At 32.4% G+C, this 23,267-nt stretch overlaps 1 protein-coding gene across 9 annotated transcripts in view; it reads right to left on the bottom strand.

The window, feature by feature from the left end:
* Window positions 1-21,783, bottom strand: part of nrm (neuromusculin) — a 544,158-nt gene extending 522,375 nt beyond the window's left edge. For 3 of the 9 annotated variants that reach the window (XM_076537552.1, XM_076537549.1, XM_076537546.1), the window contains exon 1: window positions 21,121-21,781. In XM_076537552.1, the coding sequence (XP_076393667.1) occupies window positions 21,121-21,217 (97 nt within the window). In that variant the 5' untranslated portion in view covers window positions 21,218-21,781. Of the gene's footprint in view, window positions 1-21,120 lie in introns of all 9 variants that reach the window. The other 6 variants (XM_076537545.1, XM_076537543.1, XM_076537544.1 and 3 more) reach the window with 4 other exon arrangements.
* Between the last annotated feature and the right edge of the window lie 1,484 nt (window positions 21,784-23,267).

Here is a 23,267-nt window from a genome sequence, read left to right as displayed (position 1 = left end):
GTTATTAAAATTTAATTTAACATTGTTAAATATATGTTAAGTTTAACAATTGCAAATTTTTTTTAAGAGAAATACATCATTTTTATTAGTTTTATTTACATTGTTTTACATAAAAATTGTTAAGGTGGAAAAGATACGTAAAAATCAAATTTGAAATTTAATAATGTGATGTTAAGAAATTTTAAAGATGAGTTAACTTGAAAATTGAATGATTTACAAATTTGTAACTTTTTAAATATACAATCTTAGAAATTTGTAGATTAAATCACTGGGTAATTTGCAAATTTAAAAATGCACAGAAATGAAACCATAAATAAAATAAAAGCGCAAATTTTTTTCACGAGAAATGTTTAAAATTAAAACGTGGAGTAACAAAACATCCAGAATAAATTTAAATATATCCGGTCATAAACCGAACGTACGTTTACACGGTTACACCACGAGAACTTGATTTCTGATTCTGAATTACGCATATACATTTTAAAAATACATTTATAGCAACATGGACGTGCAACGACCTCGCGAAAAGTATATCTCACGCGTCTCCCGAGAACTGGGTCGGTAACAGGTTATTCTAAGAAAACACGAAATTCTCGCTATTCGATTCAACAACACGATCATTATGTCATTTAACGACCCGGTTATTTTTACTCGTTTCGAAAAATAAATTCCAACATATTTTTTATCGATGATGATTTTTTGTTTGACTTTACTACAAAATTAAATTATTGCATTTTTAATTTCACGGGCATATTATATTTTAATGTAAATTTTAATATTTTGTTACATAATGTTTATTTTATGTTTCATTTTATTTTCTTAGTTTCTTGCATTTTATGTCGTGTGGTATTTTTAATTTTTTTCTCGATAATTCATCGTCTAAGACGTGTTTGAATATGAAATATATTTTTGTATTAATTAAGGGATTTTTTTATAGAATTTTGAAATAATTTTGTGATATAAAAGTACGAGTGGTGATATAGCATATTAAATTAAAGTTTGATTAAACGTTAAAAAGTTCAAATTGTTTGTTAATTGTTACATTGTTTGCTAGTACTCAAATTGTTTAATTCTTGAATTGTTTGTTAATTCTCCAACTGCCTGTTAAATCTTCCACTCTTTAGTACTTGTTATTTCTTGAACTGTTTCTTAAACCTTTCACTCTTTGATACCAGTTAAATTGTTCATTAATTCTTGAACTGTTTCTTAAATCCATCACTATTTGACAATCCTCAAATTATTCCTTAAACCTTTCACTCCTTGATACTAGTTAAATTGTTCACTAATTCTTGAACTGTTTATCAAATCCATCACTCTTTGACAATTCTCAAATTATTCCTTAAACCGTTCACTCTTTGATACTAGTTAAATTGTTCACTAAGTCTTGAACTGTTTATCAAATCCATCACTCTTTGACAATTCTCAAATTATTCCTTAAACCTTTCACTCTTTGATACCAGTTAAATTGTTCATTAATTCTTGAACTGTTTATCAAATCCATCACTCTTTGACACTTCTCAAATTATTCCTTAAACCTTTCACTCTTTGATACTAGTTAAATTGTTCACTAATTCTTGAACTGTTTATGAAATCCATCACTCTTTGACAATCCTCAAATTATTCCTTAAACCTTTCACTCTTTCATAGTAGTTAAATTGTTCACTAAGTCTTGAACTGTTTATCAAATCCATTACTCTTTGACAATTATCAAAGTATTTCTCAAATCTTTCACTTTTTGATGCCAGTTAAACTGTTCATTAATTCTTGAACTGTTTCTTAAACCCATCACTCTTCGACAATCCTCAAATTATCTCTCAAATCTTTCACTCCTTATTAATTCTCAAACTATCTATCAACTCCCGAATCGTTCATCAACCCTCAAATTACTTGTCGTCTTCTACCAAAAAAAAACCTATACCATAAACACGTTATTGACGTCTGCAATACAAAAGTAGTTTGTTAAACAGCCATTTTATTGGCTATACGTACTTTTATGTGTTGGTTGGGGAGTATGGTCGATTTTAAACAGCATCAAAAGTTTCATATGATGTGATGACATAAAAGTGTCATAAAATATCACTCATTCTATACCGTCAATACGGAGTTAAAACTTGTTGAAATTTATTTCCTCAATTTAAAGTTTGGAGTTTGTTGAAAGCAGACGTTATAAACACGTCATTAATGTTTTTGATACAAAATGGCTGGCTAAGTCGGCAATTATTGCCAGAGTTGGGTTATTTGGTAACATTACGTTATTAGAGAAAAATATTTGTTTTATATGAATTTAAAATTTAATATTTATTGAGAATAGTTGAAATGAGCATCCATTACTGTTTTCAATACAAAATGGCTGACAGTCAGTTATATTAGGTTATTATTGACTTCAAGATATTAAGTGAGGTTATTTTAATAACATTAAATTGTAACACAATAATATTTACTTTGTATCAATTTAAATTTAATATTTTTTAAAAATGGGTGTAAAGGGCATCCATTACTGTTTTCAACACAAAATGGCTGACTGACAATTAGAGTAAAATATTATTAACCTAAAAATATTGACAAAGTGAGGTTATTTAGTAACATTTTAAAATTATAACATTTTATATTTCATATATATTATAAACTTCATTTTTGTCCAAAATGATTCTAAGAAGCCATTACTATTTCCAACACAAAATGGCGGACTCTTATAAAATGGCGCACACTTGCAAAATGGAGGGCACTTACAAAATGGCGGACACTTACAAAATGGATTCTAACGTTAAAACTCATTCTCTATTAACCAACTAATATTAACCAGTATTATCAAATAACTAATATTATCAAATCTCTCAAACAATATTTCTCACACAAAATAGCAAAAATCAATGAAATTGCGCCACTCGAAAATCACAACACGCATTGCGAAGCGATCTTTAATTATTGTTCGTTCAAGTCCCTGATTGCGAACGCGCCGAGACAGATAACATTTAATATTTATTATCCGCGTTATTGGAAACCGTTAATCCAAACTGTGTTTCTCGATACTTCTCACTGTTAAGCTTCAGGATTTCCCACGCAAATAATGGACGTAAAAAAAATCGCGATGCATGACTACCATGCATTCAAATACCCCGCGTGAATTAAACATGAAATCAACAACGCGAAATGCTTTTGCACTAATTAGTTTCTCTTTTGGGACTTTCGCGTCTGTTTTAAACGAATGGCCGACTTCAGTCATAATTTTACGCTCTGTCGAAGTGTGTATGTTTTAAAACACGGTTGGGACCGAAAATGTCAAGCAGCAATTATTCGTTTCTGATGTACGTACTTTTTTATTTAGTTTAACACTCTTTTTGATTGCATAAACTTGGGCGTATTTAATTAATTTGAAATTTCAAGGTAAAGTGTTAGTTTGTGAACTATGTATTTTAAAACATGGCGGAGATCGAACAAGTTAGAGAGCTATATCTTCCTTATTATTCATTTTTGAACAAATTTACTTTAATACTTTTTTATTCAATGTTCAACACTCTGTTTAACTGTATTATTAAACTGCGTCGTTTTGAATAAATTTCTTTAACGAATTGATAAATTGATAGATTGATAGATTGATAGATTGATAGATTGATAGATTGATAGATTGATAGATTGATAGATTGATAGATTGATAGATTGATAGATTGATAGATTGATAAATTGATAAATTGATAAATTGATAAATTGATAAATTGATAAATTGATAAATTGACAACTTGATAAATTTTATATTAAATTTTATACAAATTTCAAAAATGAAGTTAAAGTATTGCTTGTATATCACTAGTTATTTTGCAACAAACACGCATAAATTTTATATCAGATAATCAGCTTCACGGTAACAAATTTTGTACCCAAAAAAATTCGATTAAAGGACGAAAGAAGAACATCAATTTCCTGGAAGACGAAAAATCGAGCAGAGTCGAAGTTTCGTGGAAGGACCATAAGTGAGGAAGGCACGCAGAAAAATAACAGGGTTGAATATATTTTCGTTGAAAAACGAGGCGAAATTGAACGATCGTTTCGCTTCGGCAGATACAACATTTTATCAACAAGCTTCGTGCTCGCCGAAGAAAACCGAGAATCGTTGTTGAACGAGTGGCATACATTTACATTGTCGCGTCATCCGACGCGGAATTCGTGCAATTTGTTTTCCTGCTTGCAACTCGAAGGAAACACTACGTAATGGCGTCAATTTCGGTCGACGCTCTACAAAGTTTTACCGATTAGCTGACGAATCCTGGTTAGTGTCCGGAACAAGTTTTCTTCGCTTCAAACTCGTCGTCACGTTTCAAACGAATTTGCTGATTGGCGACTAAATTGAACTCGGCCTCTTCAAACACGAAGATGTATATTTCATATCGTGCTCTCTGATTGGTTTTATGTGTGGAGCTTGATACACGAATATTTTAAATTACGAAACGCGGGGAAATTTAATAGGATTTTAGTATTTGTAGATTTGTTGGGTTAAGTTGCAAATTTCCTGATTTTTTAATATTTAAGGTTTTACGAATTGGTAGATTGTTGGATTGGTGGATTGGTGGATTGGTGGATTGGTGGATTGGTGGATTAGTGGATTGGTGGATTGGTGGATTGGTGGATTGGTAGATTGGTGGATTGGTGGATTGGTGGATTGGTGGATTGGTGGATTGGTGGATTGGTGGATTGGTGGATTGGTGGATTGGTGGATTGGTGGATTGGTGGATTGGTGGATTGGTGGATTGGTGGATTGGTGGATTGGTGGATTGGTGGATTGGTGGATTGGTGGATTGGTGGATTGGTGGATTGGTGGATTGGTGGATTGTCAAATTTATAAATTGATAAATTGACAATTTGACAAATTGATAAATTGTCAAATTTATAAATTGATAAATTGACAATTTGACAAATTAATAAATTGATAAATTGACAATTTGACAAATTAATAAATTGTCAAATTTAAAAATTGATAAATTGACAATTTGACAAATTGACAAATTGTCAAATGTATAAACTGATGAATTGACAATTTGACAAATTGACAAATTGTCAAATTTATAAATTGATGAATTGACAATTTGACAAATTGACAAATTAACAAATTATCAAATTTATAAATTGATGAATTGACAAATTGACATATTGCTAAATTGCTAAATTGATACATTGACAAATTGATAAATTGACAACTTGATAAATTTTATATTAAATTTATCAATTTATCACAATACCGTTTATAGTAAAAAAAAATAATACAATACTCGAAATAGCAAAAATAATAAAAACGCTAGGGAAAGTGAGTTTCGAGCACTGATCCAAACAAAGTAGAACCATTTTCTCTTACATCGTCTTTTCCCCCAAGGAAAGTCAGTGTTCTCAAGAGTGTAGCTACTAGTACCTGTAATTGGCATTTTCGCGTGACACACGGTCTTAGATACGCTTATTCACGGTGATTCCTTATCTAAAGAGATACGATTTGCATGATCTAATCTCGGTGGAAAATTGGCTTCTGCTCGCAGCTTAGCGGGTATATTCGACGAGAGACGGTTTGACGTGGAATTTAGGAAAATCTAATTTACTTGGCCGAGCGGCAAGCTCGTGATAGCTTCTTTCATTGTTTCCGAATAGAATGTTCCAGAATGCTTGAACCGTTTTAATTAACGAAAACGATTTTGTTTTCGAGATAACTATTCTAAACTATTCTTAACGAAAGCTTAATTAGATTGTAACATCTTTTTAATGATGCTTTTTGTTGGATCTTTTATCGTGAAATATGCTGAATTTACTGCTTGGAAGATGGTGTTCTTTGTTTTTGGCGGGAGATTCAAATTTGGGGATTGTTGAATTGAAGAATTTTTGTTGTGAAAATGTGTGAAGTTGTAAATTTGTCAACTTGTGAATTTGTAAATTTGTTCATCAGTCAATTTGACAATTTGACAATTTGACAATTTGACAATTTATCAATTTATCAATTTATCAATTTATCAATTTATGAATTGATCAATTTATCAATTTATCAATTTATCAGTTTATCAATTTATCAATTTATCAATTTATCAATTTTTCAATTTACCAATTTATCAATTTATCAATTTATCAATTTATCAATTTATCAATTTATCAATTTATCAATTTATCAATTTATCAATTTATCAATTTATCAATTTGTCAATTTTTCTATTTATCAATTTGTCAATTTGTCAATTTGTCAATATTTCAGTTTGTCCATTTGTCAATATATCAGTTTGTCAATTTATCAAGCAAAGTTTTAGTGTTATTGCTATTAATATTAGTGTGAGTACAGCATTCTGTTTCTGTTACTGCTTCTGTTACTATTACTGTTATGATTATTGCTACTGTCACTATTACTGTTATTCGTACTGTTACTGTAATTTTTGTTGCTGTTGCTGCCGTTACTTTTCTGTTACTGTTATTGCTGTTGCTATTGCTATTACTATTGCTATTGCTATTGCTATTGCTATTGCTATTGCTATTGCTCTTGCTATTGCTATTGCTATTGTTGTTGCTACTGCTATTGTTATTGCTGCTGATATTGCTACTGTTATTGCTATTGCTATTGCTACTGCTACTGTTATTCATGTTACTGTTGAGTATATTACTATTGCTATTAGTATTGTTATTACTATTGTCATTGCCAGTGATATTGTTATTGCTATTATTTTCATTGCTGTATTGTTAGTATTTTTGCTATTGTTGTTGCTGTTGCTTTGATATTGTTTTTGCTGTTTCTGTTATTATTGCTATTGCTATTACTATTAATACTACTGTTACTATTACTATATTTAACAGTGTAGCTCTCATTGTAAGTACCACTCTCACTGTCACTATAACTGCTATTATCATCAACACTATTATTTCTCTTGTACCAACTTCATATCTTGAACTTTCAATTTCCACAATGTGACCCGAATTTTCATTTCCATAATAAAATATCGTTCACAAAGCATTATTTATTGAAACAGAAAGAGGGAGCCTCCAATGCTGAACGCAGAAATGTATTATTTTGTTAAATAATTTAAATTGAATACTAAAGTATGTACATTTGATCGTTTAAGTATTTTTGTGCCATCAGTTAATTATCGACACATTTATTTTCCTCCAATAATGGCGTACCATTCACACATTATTTTTATACAAATATTCAAATGCTCGCAATAATAATACAACTTAACTTAACAATCGCACGCTAACAATTTTAATCCAATCAGGACAATACACCATTTATCAAACGGTATATTTCCATGCAACGTATAAAAACAATTACCAGCGAAAAGCAATTAATTAGCCAGACAGAAGTTCAAGATGCTCGCAAACATTATATCCCGAAATTAATTAAAACAATCATCAACGAAAGCAACAACGCGAAATTGCAGGAAAAACATTGTTCTTCGTACGATATTTCAATTAAATTAGTTCGTCCATGCAGAGGAATCGATTATAAAAGCTTTCGATCACTCGATGAAATGATTCTAGCGATGTTACAATAATGCAGGAAACGCGATATGGAACGGGAAATAATTGAACGGAAGTGGGGAAAAAGCGCTAAACAGGACAAGCGTTTAACGAGTGGAAAAGTCGAGCGTTTCTCGTCCGAGCAGAAAATGGCGCGCGGTGATGTTCGAATGGCGCCAAATTTAAATTATTATTGCTCGATATTTAATATTCGAAAAGTAATCACTGTAAACCAAATATCGTAGATGGAAATATGAAACTTTTTACAAGGAAGAACAATGCAAGCAAACGTTCATGCAAAAATTTTATACAAAATTAATAATAAATAAAATAAAATTTTTTCCTAAAATATTTAACTACTGGAAAATTTATTTCACACTCTACTTTCATGCTCACATTTATTAAATATACAATATTATCTTTATAAAAATAATTTTGTACTTTAACAAAAATTTTTGTTCACTAATATATCAATTTATTTTTCTATCACAATTTTTATTTATTTATCACAAAATTTTGTATAAAATATTGAGAACTAAGGGTTAGAATTTTTTATGGGAAGAATGGTGTGTTCTGATACACGAGTGAAACAGAAATTTGGATGATCTAACATCTCCATTCTCGAATTTCTTTCCAACGAAATTTGCCATTCGAACCTTTGAACTTTGCTATGGAAATCTTGGTTCGTTTGCTCGCAGCCGGTTGAAACGAATCAAAGGGATTAAGGGCACAATCGACAATAGATGCATTATTCATTTATCGACGTCAATTTCGATTGTGGCCAGTATTATCGGAACGCACAACGGATAGTCGACGCACACACCGATCGAACGCGATAAATATCGTGCACCAAGTTATTGAAAGTGTGAATTATTGAATAGCGAATGATAGTGTACGAAGGTTTATTGACTACCACGCGAAATCTAACGGGAATTTTGTTCCCTGTGATCGGCGAGTGGCGAAAGTAATGGCGCTGAAATGTGCTTGGTATCGATACTTCGATATTTATTCGATACTGATACATATAGTTTCTCCAAAATCTCATGTAAATGTGGAAAAGTGTTTAAATTTGGGTTTAAATGTGGGAAAATATTTCAGAGTTATAGGATATCAAGGGTACATCACATGACAACAATTCAACCTTGGTTTGAAGGTTAATTTTCAGTTTTTTAAATAGAACCCGCCTCCGGAGCCCCCAGTGCAGGAAAATATCAAGACCATCTTCGATCTTGCTCTAATTAGAATATGTCATAGTCCACGTGAAATTAGGTGGGGTTTAAGTCATCATTTTGCCGGTTTCGAATTTGTTAAGAAATAACAAGCCTCCAAATTTTGCAATTTTTGCCTACTTTTGCGAAAATAGGTTTCACTTACGAATTTTTTTCTTGGAAACTACTCAACCGATTTGGCTAAATTTTTTTCTGTTTTATGCACAAGGGATTGAGCTATTTTAAAATATTTTTTTGAATTCCGGAAATTTGTTATAAGATGTTGCAAAATTTAAACAAATTCTTGTTTTGTGTTTTTTTTAGTGAGGGGTGTAAAGGTTTAAATTAAAAAAAATATTGTCATACAAAAACAGCAAATTGTGAGGTGCAAAAGTGATTGATTTGGCATGAAATGAGCCTATTATTACAAGAATAATAATATTATTTTTACAGTATAGTAATAATGAGAAGAAATAAAAGTTCAAATTTGAAAATTTTTGTTTTGGTAAAAATAATAAATAAAAGTTCAAATGTGTAAATTTTTGTTTTAGTAATAATAATAAATGAAAGTATTTTATATATAATAAAACAGATTATGACCCAGAAGTTGATTTTTCACATAAAATTCACATACAGTAATAAAAATTTAAATAAAAACCAACATCAAAATATTTCCACCAAAGGACACTAAAATATTTCTCATATTTATCTTCCCAAAATAAAAAACCTTCCAAAGCTAAATTTGTGTGAAGTTTTTCCAAAGCAAACATTTAAGAACGAAATATAACGTAAACCTTGTTATTTTTAACGAAGCAATTAAGAATATCTCTAAATATTATTATTTCTTTTTACGTCGTTCATATTCTAATCAGATAAAGGAACCTCGCTCGTGGCAAGAAATTCAAAATTGTGCACAAAACGCAAGATCATGTCTGGTAGAAGCGTACGAACTGTATATATCCGTGGCTGCAATATAACAAGAAAAACGCAAATATTTGCAGTATCAGCGCTTTTTATACCGTAAGAATGCCCCTTAAGGCCACGTGCGACCAACAGTAACAGTTTTTTTTTCTGCAGTAGCATGCAGAACAGAAGGATCAACCCCTTTCTTTCTTTTGCATTTCCCGCGATTTCTTCTGGAAAGCGTGAGACACCATTTTATGCCACTTTTTATTGTGCTTCTTTCAACCGTTAAGTTAAACGGAATTTTTTTCTGTTTTCTTAAGGTTAGGTGCTTTTTAAGTATCTACATAATATTATGTAAATATATACTCTTTTCACTTTTTGTTTTGTTTCTTTTTTTTTTTAGGTTAAAGACTTCGCTACCATCGCGAAATTTACGTAGATTTTTTATCGATATTTATATGAAATAGATTGTTTAAAATAAAAGTACTTGGGACTTCGAAAATTATTTAAAATCATTCAAGTCATTAATTTTCAGATTTACAAATTTTTTAGTTTTTGACTTTTTTGAGGGTAACAATATAATTTACCAAACGACCTTCGACTCGAATTTATCTACAGAGGCCGCCATTTTATAACCTCCAACTTACACAAGTTAGGTTAGGTTCATGAAATATAATTAAATGAATCAGTACTTCAAGGTACTGCTGTACTACCACATACTGTTGCGTACTAATAAACATCGGTACTATATTAAAAAATTATAGACACCGAGCTAATATCACACACGTGGTTATAAATTTCTCCTCCGCCATTTTTGCTGAACGTATGCTCCTGAGACTCGATCTGCATTTGTCTGTTTGTTCGTCTACAGGCCGCCATTTTGCGTCCTCTGACTTGAAATTTCGAGGGTAGACTCGTGAGACAGCCTACATTTGCTGTATAGATTTTGGCGGCGACAGGAACCCGTCGACGTCGATCGTCGAATCGATAAAACACCGTTTGGTATCGTTTCGATAATTTTTCACACATAGATCGACTGGAAGCACGTTGAAGCTCTATAACTCATCGTCGACGACAATACTTGGTCGTCATCGACGTCGGTCATCGTGAAATCAACAATAATCGTGTTCAGTATCGTTTTCGATAGTTTCGGACAGGTTTAATCGTTTGGACTTTAAAATCTCTGCGTCTCTTGTTCCGCCTATATGTTTACAGTAGCTCGAAATTTTAAATACACGTTCAAATTGGCACCTGTTCATTTTCTTTTTAACGAACCTATTAATTCCGTTCGCTTACGCGTTAAGTCTAGACTCCGTATAGATGAAACGTTTATTTTTGTCGAGCAGAATTTGCGAGGCTCCAGTCGCCTCTAGAATTCGCCTATTTTAAGCATGTTGCTACTTGTAGGAAAGTTCATAGAGAAATATATCGTGGTTAAACACGGCAGGGTACCGGCGAATCTAATTAAACGGTCTCAATTACGCGGAAACATGGCGACTTTATTGTAAATCCTCCGTACGTGATGTAACTTCGGTTTAATGTTACATACATCTGTAGTTACATAATACAATTTTTAACTCTTTTAAATTCAAGGTGAAACTATCTCTTGTGAAGGTACTTCATAATGTAAGAAATAATAATAATATAAGAAATTAAATAATTATTTTATTTGGAAGAAATAATTAAATGTATCATCTATTATATAAATTAAGGATAATATTGAAATTACGTTAAGTCTCGTATTATGTTAAATTTATTTTCGGTTAAATGTATAACAATTACATTTGCAATAATTTATTTTCGTATTACAGTTGCATTTGCAATAATTTGTTTTTATTTAGATATATAACAATTGCATTTTCAATAATTTATTTTCATTTAAATGTACAACAGTTCACAATAATTTATTTTCATTTAAATAAACAGCACTCGTATTTACAATAATTTATTTTCATTTACACGTATAATAGTTGCATTTGCAGCAATTTATTTTCCTTTATATTTATAGCAATTTATTTTTCGTTTACATCTGCAATAATTTACTTCCATTTACGTTTATAATAATTTATTTCCGTTTGCATTTGCAATTATTTATTTTCATCTACATATACAACAATTGCATTTGCTACAATTTATTTTCATTTGTATTTACGGCTGTATTATCTACAATTTATTTTCGTGTGCATTTACAGTTGCAGTAGCTACAATTTATTTCCATAACTTATTTACAGAAAACCAATTTCTATATTAAATTTTCATTTCACATAATTCTAAACGTACATTTTATTTTAACTCAACTTTTCTTTTAATTTGTTCGAAAAATTGGGATTAAAAATATATTAGTCGGTAAAACTATGATAGGAAAGAATTATATTTGGTTGTGCGTTCTATATAATCATGTTTGAATTTCCCGCGCATTCTGTACGGATGAACCGACAACGAGTTCATGCAATATGCACTTCCATTCCTTCTTCTATTCTCTAACCTAATATACTACAGTGAAGTTTAATAGTGTTCATCACAGAAATGATATTTAAATTACATACAATCCCAGTTAGCCCAAAAAAACCATTTACAATCTGGCCATCGAATACCACGTAAAATGGTCAACGTATAATACCAAATTGACATAACATTTCAACTTTCTTTGTTTTAATATTGTAGCGATTATTTACGCACCTGACAAATCATAGTGCAAGGTTACCATTCGTAATCATACCTTTCGACAGGTATGTGACGCACTTCATATACAATCTGGCCATCGAATTAGGACCACGTAAAATTTCACTTTTATGGCTATAACATTGATGGCTATAGCAGCCTTAAGACTATTGATGTAAGTAAGCTAAAAACGTGGATACTAACAGTTATGATCCTGATAATGGCTGTGACAATTATGGTGATGATGATGGCTATAATAGCTTGACTATAACAGCCTTAAGACTATTGATATAGGGAAGCTAGAAATGTGACTGCTGTGATGATGTGGATGACGGGTATGACTATTATACAGTCCCTGGCCATCGAATTACCACGTACGAAAATTTCACTTGTATGGCTATAATTATGTCACATACGGAAAATTGTCTTAGGTCCAAATTATTACTAAATACGTTGATAACATATACATAGCAATTTGTTACCGTGATAATAAATTGTGTGGGTGATGAGCGATTAAGGGTGCGAGCGTTTACGTTAGGAGTATCGATGGCGCTAGAGATGAAAGAACGCCATATAAAATGTCTGCCTACTGAAGGACTAGTTTACAACTCTCCACATTATCTGAGTTGAAAAAAGCATATGTCGGAGCATGCCGCTGTGACCAAAGCAAAGTAAATTATATCATTACAATTTAAACAGGCAATTGTACCGATGGCCAAGGACGAAAGTACCAAAACGACTAAACATCGAAAAGGTTCGTAAGCCCCAAAATTAAAGCTGCTGCCCGAATTCGGTAAAAGTATGCCGGTGTAAAAAAGCGATTGAAAGAAAGTGGGTCGACAAAAGGGTGAATTGAACGGGCAAAAGATTCGTTGGTAATGGAAGAGCGTTCAGCGAAAGAAAATTATTCGAAAAGCCGGATCCGTTTAATCTCGCTTAGGACGCGTTTAATGCTAATCGAGGGATTAACGGGCACGGTACAAATGATCAGGGACAGGTGGAGGAACGAAAACGAGAAGAATTTGTAAATGATCGTTCTTTCCGGGGTAGCAGAGGACACCGGCTGAAAAACTAATAAGTTGGAGGCAGCACGCGCGACCCCTTTCGAAACGATTCCATTCAAATGATATCGATAATCGATCGCGGCAATTAATACGAGCACGATGTCGCAAGGTTAAGCGCAAATATTATCGTAGCATTAATTTTCATTCCAATTTGCACTCTCGTGCTTCTGCGGTCCGTGTTATGCTTTCTGCAAACTGCCATATGCAGCTACAACTGTGTTACGTACACGCACTTCCCGTTGCAATTATACCGAATACAATTTCGGCCATTTTTTGCGGATATTGAGTTATTCTAAACAGTTTCGCGGCTTTTGGGGTCCATATCAATATTTCGGACGAAAACGAAGATTTGGAATCGTTTTTTATTTTACTGTTAATAGGAAATAAAATGTATGATAAAAAATAGTATTTTTATTATTGTAAGAGAACATTTATCATTTTTGTAATTACTTATATGTAAAAGATTCAATATTTTTTTAAATATGTATACAGTATTCAAAAAGTAAAGAATGTATATTTTGATTTGCAATTTATAGAAAATTAAAAGGTTCATTACAAGATCGCTGTGGACATTTCAAACGCGTCATGGTTTCACAGCGAGATCAAGTGAGAACCTCTCCATGGTCCGCGCTAGACTACAAAAGGGTACTGTGTCAACCTATTAGGCAGGACGCGCTACTATAGTGGCTTTCAAAGAGTTGGCGTTTGTGCGACGATATAGTGGCTTGACACATTGAAAAAGATTTGTAATTTACAGATAATTCTATTAACCATGAAAATGAAACTAGTGATATTTTAATATCACTTCCTGATCAGATATCATTAAAAATAATTACAAATTGCTAAGATAATTTTCTACAAACAAAATAAAAATTTCTGCTGAATTTAAAAATGATAATTTATCTTATTAATTATCCAAAATTTGCTCAGCACAAAAGTATGCAATAGGGAATCAAGAAGCGTAAATATATTCCGCGCACGTCGACTAATAAAGTGCCTTCGATATTATTTACTCTGCACGCGTACGGTCGAGTAATTAAGGTTTTTCCAGCGCGAGAAAGAAAAAAAAATGTGTAAACTCCGAAAAGTTTTGAAGTGGCGACGATCATTTAGGTCAGAGGGAAGTCGTGCGTGAGACTTAAAATTTCGCAAAAGCACACCAACGACCACTTGAAACTCGATTTCGCACACATCCGAACACATCGATTCAAGTCGAGTCGTTAATCCTAAAACTGTCAAGAACTGAAAAACTGTAGAACCAACCGACGCCGCAGTTGCTTTTCCAATATTTAAAAGTTCGCCACGGCAACGAAAAATATATTTGCCACCGTGTTGGCTCATTAAGGTAACAAGAATTTTAAATTGCACTCCTCCGCCGAGGACCGTTACGAATTACCTGTTTCAAAGTAACATTTGCTACAACAAATAATGTCGAGCTGTTATTAGAAAAACTTTTCTTTGTAACTTTTTTTAAAGGGATCTTACAACATTTATCGCAATGTCGAGAATGCAGCTTTTTTAAATGACGCGTTTCACTTTGCAATCTTTTCTTTCGTGGTTACGGGTGTTTTAAAAGAGTTATAACGTTTACGTTCTTTTTTGCTCAAAATAATTGAGCTATTTAAATAAAATAACGAGTGTACTTTTGTTTTGCAATTTTTATTGAATTTATAATATTTAAGTTTCCTGCGAATGTATCAAAAATTGATGCAAAGCGAAATTTTTTCACACCACCGGTAAAAAGTTTCGTATCTTCTGTCAGTTCTTCGAAAACGACTCGAAAAAGTTTCCGAATAAAGAAACCTCCTCTACAATATAGTAGTAGGGAAGTTTTGAGAAAAGAAAAAGAACTTTTCGAAAATCGAAGGCTCTTGAGAGACACAGGTTCCTTGCAGTCGAATCGTTGAAAATGGAACCTTTGTTCGAAAACCGAAGAAGTCGCATGGTTCTGCTTCAAATCATGCAAAGATGGCGTCTAACAATCTGGAACCATGTGCTCGGAATTGCACTGCAAAATTTTATGAATCTATTCCTTAAAATAGCCACGATTTATTTTGGAATAAATTCTTTTGTGCTCTTTTGGAAAAAGCGCAGTTAATCCTTGGAAGATTTAAGGATTGTAACGATTTAGGGATTATAACGGATTGTGAAGATTATAAAGACTGCGAATTATAATCCTTAAACTAATCCTTGAGAGATTTGGGGATTATATTAACAATGTTAGCAACTTTTTAATTTACCATTATGTTACTATTTTAGTAAACTTCTATTATTACAAGTAGTGAAAATTAATTAATATTTAATTTAAGTTTAGTCCATTGTTTATGTGACATCTTAATTTCGTTATTCAGAAGATTAAATATTACGTATGATTTTTAGCTACTGAATTAAGGAAAAGGTTGATGTGATAACCTAACATTTTTAGTTTAAACTTTTTCTAAAAAAAAATTAACTTGCACAGTAAATTGTAATTGGAAGTATATAGTGTATGCAATATAATAAAATATACAAAGTAAAAAATATATAAAATAAAAAATTTGCAAGATAAAAAGTACATAAGATCAAATTTGGCAGATAAAAAGAACATGAGGTGAAAAATGATTAAGATAAGAAATATTGAAGACGCCGAAAAATGCAGACTGAACTGCACATACATTTACAGAATGACCTAACCTAGCAAAATTTTTCCCTATACCTCATTTTCCGCGAAATATTTCAAGCAGCCACGTTATCGATTCGCACAGCATCCATTAATGTAACAAGAGTGGAGTTATTTAAGCGATTTTAATACCGTACCTGCTCATAATCCCAGTGATTAGTGTCAACATTCTTACAATAGTTGAAAATAAGTTTGGAACGCAAAAACTTTCGTGGCCCAATATTATAGACAACGCGCAATCTCAACTTCTTAGAGCAGTCAAATACTTTTCAGTCTCGTAAAAGCCAGCTTGTAGAGCCTCGACGATAGCTGGTTTTATGCAACAGATATCGAAGAACGAAACGAGAGGGAAGTTTTAATCGCAACAGTTCGAACGCTTCCGCGCGAGCGAACATAGTGATTTCTATGGAACCGCGGATCCACGTGAACAGAATAGGATTCTTCGAAGTTCATTAACTTCCAGTGAACAACTGGACAAGATATTCCATAACTTCGATAATAAACGTTGAGTATCGTCGCTACATGACGTGAATAGTATACATTTTTACTGCCAACTTGTGCAAACAGCCCAACTTGCTTTTCTACGTCATTTACGAATTTTAACTTCTTAGGCGTATAACTTATCGTAATTTAAAAATATGAATATAATAATAATGAAAAAGTTCATCAGAAGATCACTGTAAACATCATTTTTATGGTGTCACAATTTCACAGCGAGATGGAGTCTCATGGAGTCGCGGATCTCTCCATGGTCCGCGCTAGGCTACAAAAGGGATACTGCATCAACCTCTTAGGTAGCACGCGCCACTATAGTGGCTTTGGCAGAGGGGACCCTCTGTACGACTGTCCACTATAGTGGCTTTCGCAGAAGTGGCCCTCTGTCCATTATAGTGACTTTCACAAATGTCGTAAAATTAGAATTTAATCGGCAGAAAAGTTCCAACACACTCGCGTAAACAACATTGTCACACATTGAAATACATATTTAATTCTAAGTCCTTGATATGTAAACCCGTATAAAACTTGACACATTGAAAAAGAGGTAACAGTTCAAAAAATAATTGAAAAGATTTACAATCTGTCATTGCACCGATTTATTCCCTTGAAGTCCCATTCAAATTGCCATTCACGCCAACACAAAAATAAAAATAAGCTTGGCAAACTGATACATGTTTTTATCCGACTCGACAGTAATAAAGAAAACGCCTTTTGTGTTGCATTGTTTGTTGCACATGAAACGGTGGACGTAATAATTTCTCGATTCCGAAATGCGATCATGAAAAATTGAATGTATATTTCAGAATATAGCGGTGATATTTGCATCGTGTATTATCGGCTTACGCGATCAACGACGATGGATACTGAAGTATGCATACCCGTGAAAAACTTCGAAATTAATGTTAAAAAAACAGAGCGTCAACGTGTCAACGCAGCGAAAACAAACGATTCGGAATTAGTCCGATTGTTTTTTTATTTTTTCGAAAGTTCCGCAAACGAATATAACGAATATGAAAAACTACGGCGTATAACAACCTGGGACAATCCATCAGAGCCTCGTTTTGAGCATTCGAAACCATAGGATTTCTGTCCGGCTCGCAATGTGTCCGCGTCACGAGGAAGTTAATCCTTAACTACTGATGTGCAGTCTGACTTCATACAGTATTTTTGGGGAAATTTTCCTTTGTGTCTAAAGCTCTGTCATGTAATTCTGTTTTAATGAACTTTTGGGAACACTTTTATCACCGAAAATATACAGAATTATTTATAATAAAATTACTGAGGATAAGTAGAAAAGTAGTTTTATTTTTAACATTGATAAACTTTTGAATTGAGGGACTTCATAAATTTAACTTGAGGGGAAACCTTGAGAGACCGTTGGCCTAACCTAACATTGAAAACAGTGAAAACACTGAACCTAACCTGACATATCATCGAACTTAACAATTATGAACAAATTGTGTGTAGATCAAATTTATTTATACTTCTAGGACTTAAAAATAAATAATGTGTATTGGGTTAGGTTATTTTTATTTTTATGTTGGTATGAATGTCAATTTATGTAAATTGGCTTATCCACTATAGTGGACAGTCGTACAGAGAGTCCCCTCTGCGAAAGCCACTATAGTGGCACGTTCTATCTAATAGGTTGATGCAGTATCCCTGTAGCCTAGCGCGGACCATGGAGAGATCCTCATGACTATTTCGCTGTATAGCTACGGATTGAATTATTTTTAATTATTTTAACTTTTGTATTATTTTTTAAACTGTTACAATTATTTTACAAACTTTTCCTTTAATTTCCGTAAAAGTTGTATACATAAAGAACCTAAAATTAAAAAATATGAATTTTTATTTTGATGTGAAGCATGAAGGAAAACAAGTGCAGTTGAGAAGAAAAAATCTAAATCTTTGAAATGTGAATGAAATAAGACTTAAATATAATGAAAAGCTTGAGAACCGCATTCAAGAAACAAGCCATTGACAACGAAACAAGCTCTGTGTGCATTGTATTTCCCTCTCGACCAAAAACCGAGTGTTTTGTTTCGCATTTACAACGTACGACAACTACAAACTCTCAAGAACTTTCCACTCGTAAATTCCTCTGTGTATCGTGACTCATTTATACACACGTTCTCACATTCCGACCGTTTTTGGCGTACAGTTTCTCGCCATTTCCTCTAAACACGTTCCAGGGAACACATAACCCCTTAAATTCACGCACCAACCGTTTCTGCGCTGTTTCGACCAATCATGAACGTTCGCTTCTTATCGCCGGGAAATAATTCTTCTCTCATGAGTTTTTCACGAGGTTCTCACGTATGAGAACGAATGCTACGCGGGATTGTTTGATGGAGAATGTGATATTGGGAAAGTGGAATTTGATTTTGGGAATTATGCGATTAGCAAAATTTTGAGTTTTATATTTTTTTGGGGTTTGACAGTTTTTAATAGGTTGGCGACGGAAAGTTTTATGGGGATACTTAGATTTTTGAGTTTTTTGATTTTTGGGTTGCTGAGATTTTTTTAAGTTTTTGATTTACATTGCAAGTTTTAGATTTTTAGGTATTTGAATCTTTAGATTTGTGCTTCTTGTAATTCTTAGATTCTTGGGTTTAGGAATTTCCAAATTTGTGCTTTTTTTAATTCTTAAATTTTTAGAACTATGAAGTTGCAAATTTGAACTTCCTCTAATTCTCAAATTTTTAGATTTATAATTTGTCAGATTTGTACATTCTAAAATTTCCCAATTTCTAGATTTTTAAATTTACAAATTTATACATTCTAAAGTTTTCCAACTTTTTGAGTTATAAATTTTTAAATTTTCAAATTTCCAAGTTTTCAAATTCTGGAATTCCTATACTCTTAAATATCCAATTTCCAAGTTTTTCAATTTTCAACTTCTCTAATATCAAGATATTTGGTAATTCAGAAATTAAGAGAATTTGAAATTTTTTGGATTTACATTTCTCAAATTACATATTTGCAAGTTACTCATATTTGCAAACTGCTAAATTTCTAATTTTGGAAATCATTAAATTGCAAAATTATAAGACTGTCAAGTTGTCAAGCTGTCAAGTTGCAAATATGTCAAATTGTCAAGTTGTCAACTTGTCAACTTGTTAAATTATCAACCTGTCAAATTGCCAAATTACAAAATTGCGACTATATAAAATTTTCCGTGTACAAAAGTGTTAAGTTGTCAAATTGCAAAGTTGTTAAGTTACAAAATTTTCAAATTGCAAAATTGTCAGATTGCAAAATTACCCAATTGCAAAATTGCTAATTTGCACAATTGTCAAATTGCAAAATTATCAAATTGCAAAATTGTGAAATTGTGAAACTGCAAAATTGTCAAATTGATGTCGGATTAGTTAAAATTTATCTTTGAATTAAATGTTACTACAACAAAAATTTAATATTTAACTAATAATAATACTACTTCGTAACCTTCTGCAGAACGCATTAATTTCATTACCAAATGATTGCTAAGGAAAACAACATCAATGCTAACATTAGTTCATTATCATTTAAGTTCATCATTTAATGTCACTGCTAATGATAATTATGCTTCAATATCAGGAACTCGTAAATACTAAAAGCGTAGTAGGTTAAGAATAGATAGATGAGACATACTAACAGAAATAACCATAGAAATAATAATACTCTACACAAATTTCCATTTTCAGACAAGAATTATTTAATTTTTTACACACTTTGTTATTACAAAATTAGAATTCATTTTTATTTAATGAAATTTAATTGAAAATTATATTTTATATTAATATTAATCTTTCACTAGTTACGTTTTATATAAATATTAATTTTTAACTAGCTATATTTTATACTAATATTAATCTTTCACTAGTCACATTTGGTATAAATATTAATTTTTAACTAGTTATATTTTATATTAATATTAATCTTTCATTAGTTACATTTTGTATAAATATTAATTTTTGACTAGCTATATTTTATATTAATATTAATCTTTCACTAGTTACATTTTGTGTAAATATTAATTTTTGACTAGTTACATTTCACCTAAATATTAATCTCTCCCTAGTTATATTTAATATAAATATTAATTTTTAACCAGTCACATTTTGTGTAAATATTAATTTCTGCCTACTGACATTTTACACAAATACTAATTTTTAACTAGTCACACTTAAAACTACTTTCCAATTCAAAAAATTAATTTTTGTATTCATAACAAGAGTAAAATTAAATTTTCAATCAGAATCAATTAAATTGTAATTTCCAGTGTCAAAATCATTCACCCACCAATTTAATACTCTCTACTACAGTTAATTCCCTGTTCAGAAGTATTTGCTATTCCAATATAATCGCTCCTTGACATAATTAACCCCTTGCCTTATTTATCAAGTACATCAGTCAGAACTAACAACAGATACAATATCAAAATTTTATTTCAATTTTATGTTTCAAAATTATATTCCATTCCTAATAGTATTTTGCATTAAAAATTGCATTTTGTATTTCAAATATAATAGTTAACAAATCCTTTTTATTCAAATTCAAATTCGAACTAAAATTATATCGAACTTATATTGGTCAAATTCAAATTATAATTGAACATATAAAGCAAGGTGTTAAAAATGTATTAGTAGAAAAGGAAATGACTCACCTTTGACACCTTGAAGTATCTGCAGCACCAGTAGGAGCATCACCGCGACCGTGTCCATCCCTCTAGTCCTGCTGCATAAATCCCGTTCACTGGCCATCGCGAAGAATCAGCAACGATCCGATATTTCACACGCACCACATTCGTCTGATCACTGTACGATAATACTACTTCCGTTGCTCCCCTTCACTCACGATCCACCACACAATTCACCGACTTACAATCTCGATCCCAGGTTCGATCTTTAAAACCCACGCTGGCTCACACCGATTCGCTCACCGATCATCACAAGCTGTCGTGTCACAAAGAACGGCACAAGTGGGGTGTCGCATGAATGTGGGGGGCGCGAAACACGTGCACGCTCGATAAAATGGCGGGCAACCGGTCACGAACGAGACCGGGGGGCAGGAGGGCAGTCGGGTCCAGGGCGTCGACAAGGGGGAGGATCGTTTATCCTGAAGGATCCTCCCGCGAATTCAACGAGACAACGGAAGAACGAGGCGTGCCGTTCCGTGCGTTCTCAACGACGTGCGCGACGAGAAAACGGCGAAATATCGCGACAGACCGATATGTCGCGAGACGAGGCACGACGCGATACGACCGATTCGTACGCTCACCCGAAACTAAGCGATTCGGAGCGAACGGCGCGCACCTGTCGTCCCGCGGGACACTGCGCATGTCCTAACGAAGGAAGCCGACTGAGAGCTCGTCAGTGCGTCCGGGGTGGGCGTCGCAGGTGGGAGAACAACGTGCGGCGTCCGCATCAACGAAGAAGTGGTAGAAAACCCTTGCTCCAGGAATTAAGATGCTACGTTCGACAACCCCCATCATGGCCATACGTGAATAACACAATCACACTTGAAATATACAAATTGATGCTACAATATTTTCTTTATTATTAAGTGTATATAGCTGTATATTATACATAACACTTGTCCCGGCGACTTCTTACAGTCTCTTGAATTTCAAGTTGTTTCAAGTTACTACATGATGTTATCGCCTTCCGTTTTAAATCATTTGTTGTTGCAAGTAAAATGTGTAATATACAGCTGTACATATGACTAAATATAATTAATAATACAGAAAGAATTGTTCTTTTTATTTCTGTACTTCAAGTGTACGATATTTTGGTCCTCCACTGTAGCTCCATATTTAAGTACTTACATAGTATTATGGACATTACGAATTTTTGGATAACAGACTCCATCGTCGTTTGCCCCAAACATTGTGTATGAGTAGTGCAAGTTTGGATTAGACTGATACATGGCTAGTTAAGGACATAGCTATATATTTGAGTAAATAGTACATTATTAATTGTTATATAATAAATTTTCATCTTACTTGCTTGCTTACTTGCGTACACCATTGCTTGTTGTATAATAAACTTCCTTTTCGCTTAAGAACTTGTACATGAATAGATTACATGAAATTAGGATAGGTACTGATAAATGATGAGTTAGGTCTTCATTTAGGAGATGAATGATGGTAAGGACATAGCTCTGTATTCGAGTAAATAGTGCACCATTGCTTGTTGTATAATAAACTTCCTTCTTGCTTAAGAACTTGTATATGAATAGACTACATGAAGTTAGGATAGGTACTGATAAATGATGAGTTAGGTCTTCATTTAGGAGATGAATGATGGTAAGGACATAGCTCTATATTCGAGTAAATAGTACATCATTGCTTGTTATATAATAAACTTCCTTCTTGCTTAAAAACTTGTATATGAATAAAATACATGAAGTTAGGGTAGGAACTGATAAATGATGGGTTAGGTCTTCATTTAGGAGATGAATGATGGTAAGGACATAGCTCTATATTCGAGTAAATAGTACACCATTGTTTGTTATATAAAAAACTTCCTTCTTGCTTAAAAGCTTGTATATGAATAGAATACATGAAGTTAGGATAGGTACTGATAAATGATGAGTTAGGTCTTCATTTAGAAGATGAATGATGGTAAGAACATAGCTCCCATATTTAAATAAACAGTTTACTATCAATTGTTACACAAGCTAGCAATTATATAACAGATTTCCTCTTCATCTATTAAGAAAATCATACGTGAACAATTTCATATAATTGCGATGCGTTAGATAAATCTTAACTTACATAAATAACGGCTTAAATAAATAGTCTATATCTGA

This window comes from Megachile rotundata, chromosome 11 (genome assembly GCF_050947335.1).
Source record: "Megachile rotundata isolate GNS110a chromosome 11, iyMegRotu1, whole genome shotgun sequence".
Lineage (NCBI taxonomy): Eukaryota > Metazoa > Arthropoda > Insecta > Hymenoptera > Megachilidae > Megachile > Megachile rotundata.
This window is presented reverse-complemented; position numbering and strand designations above follow the sequence as displayed.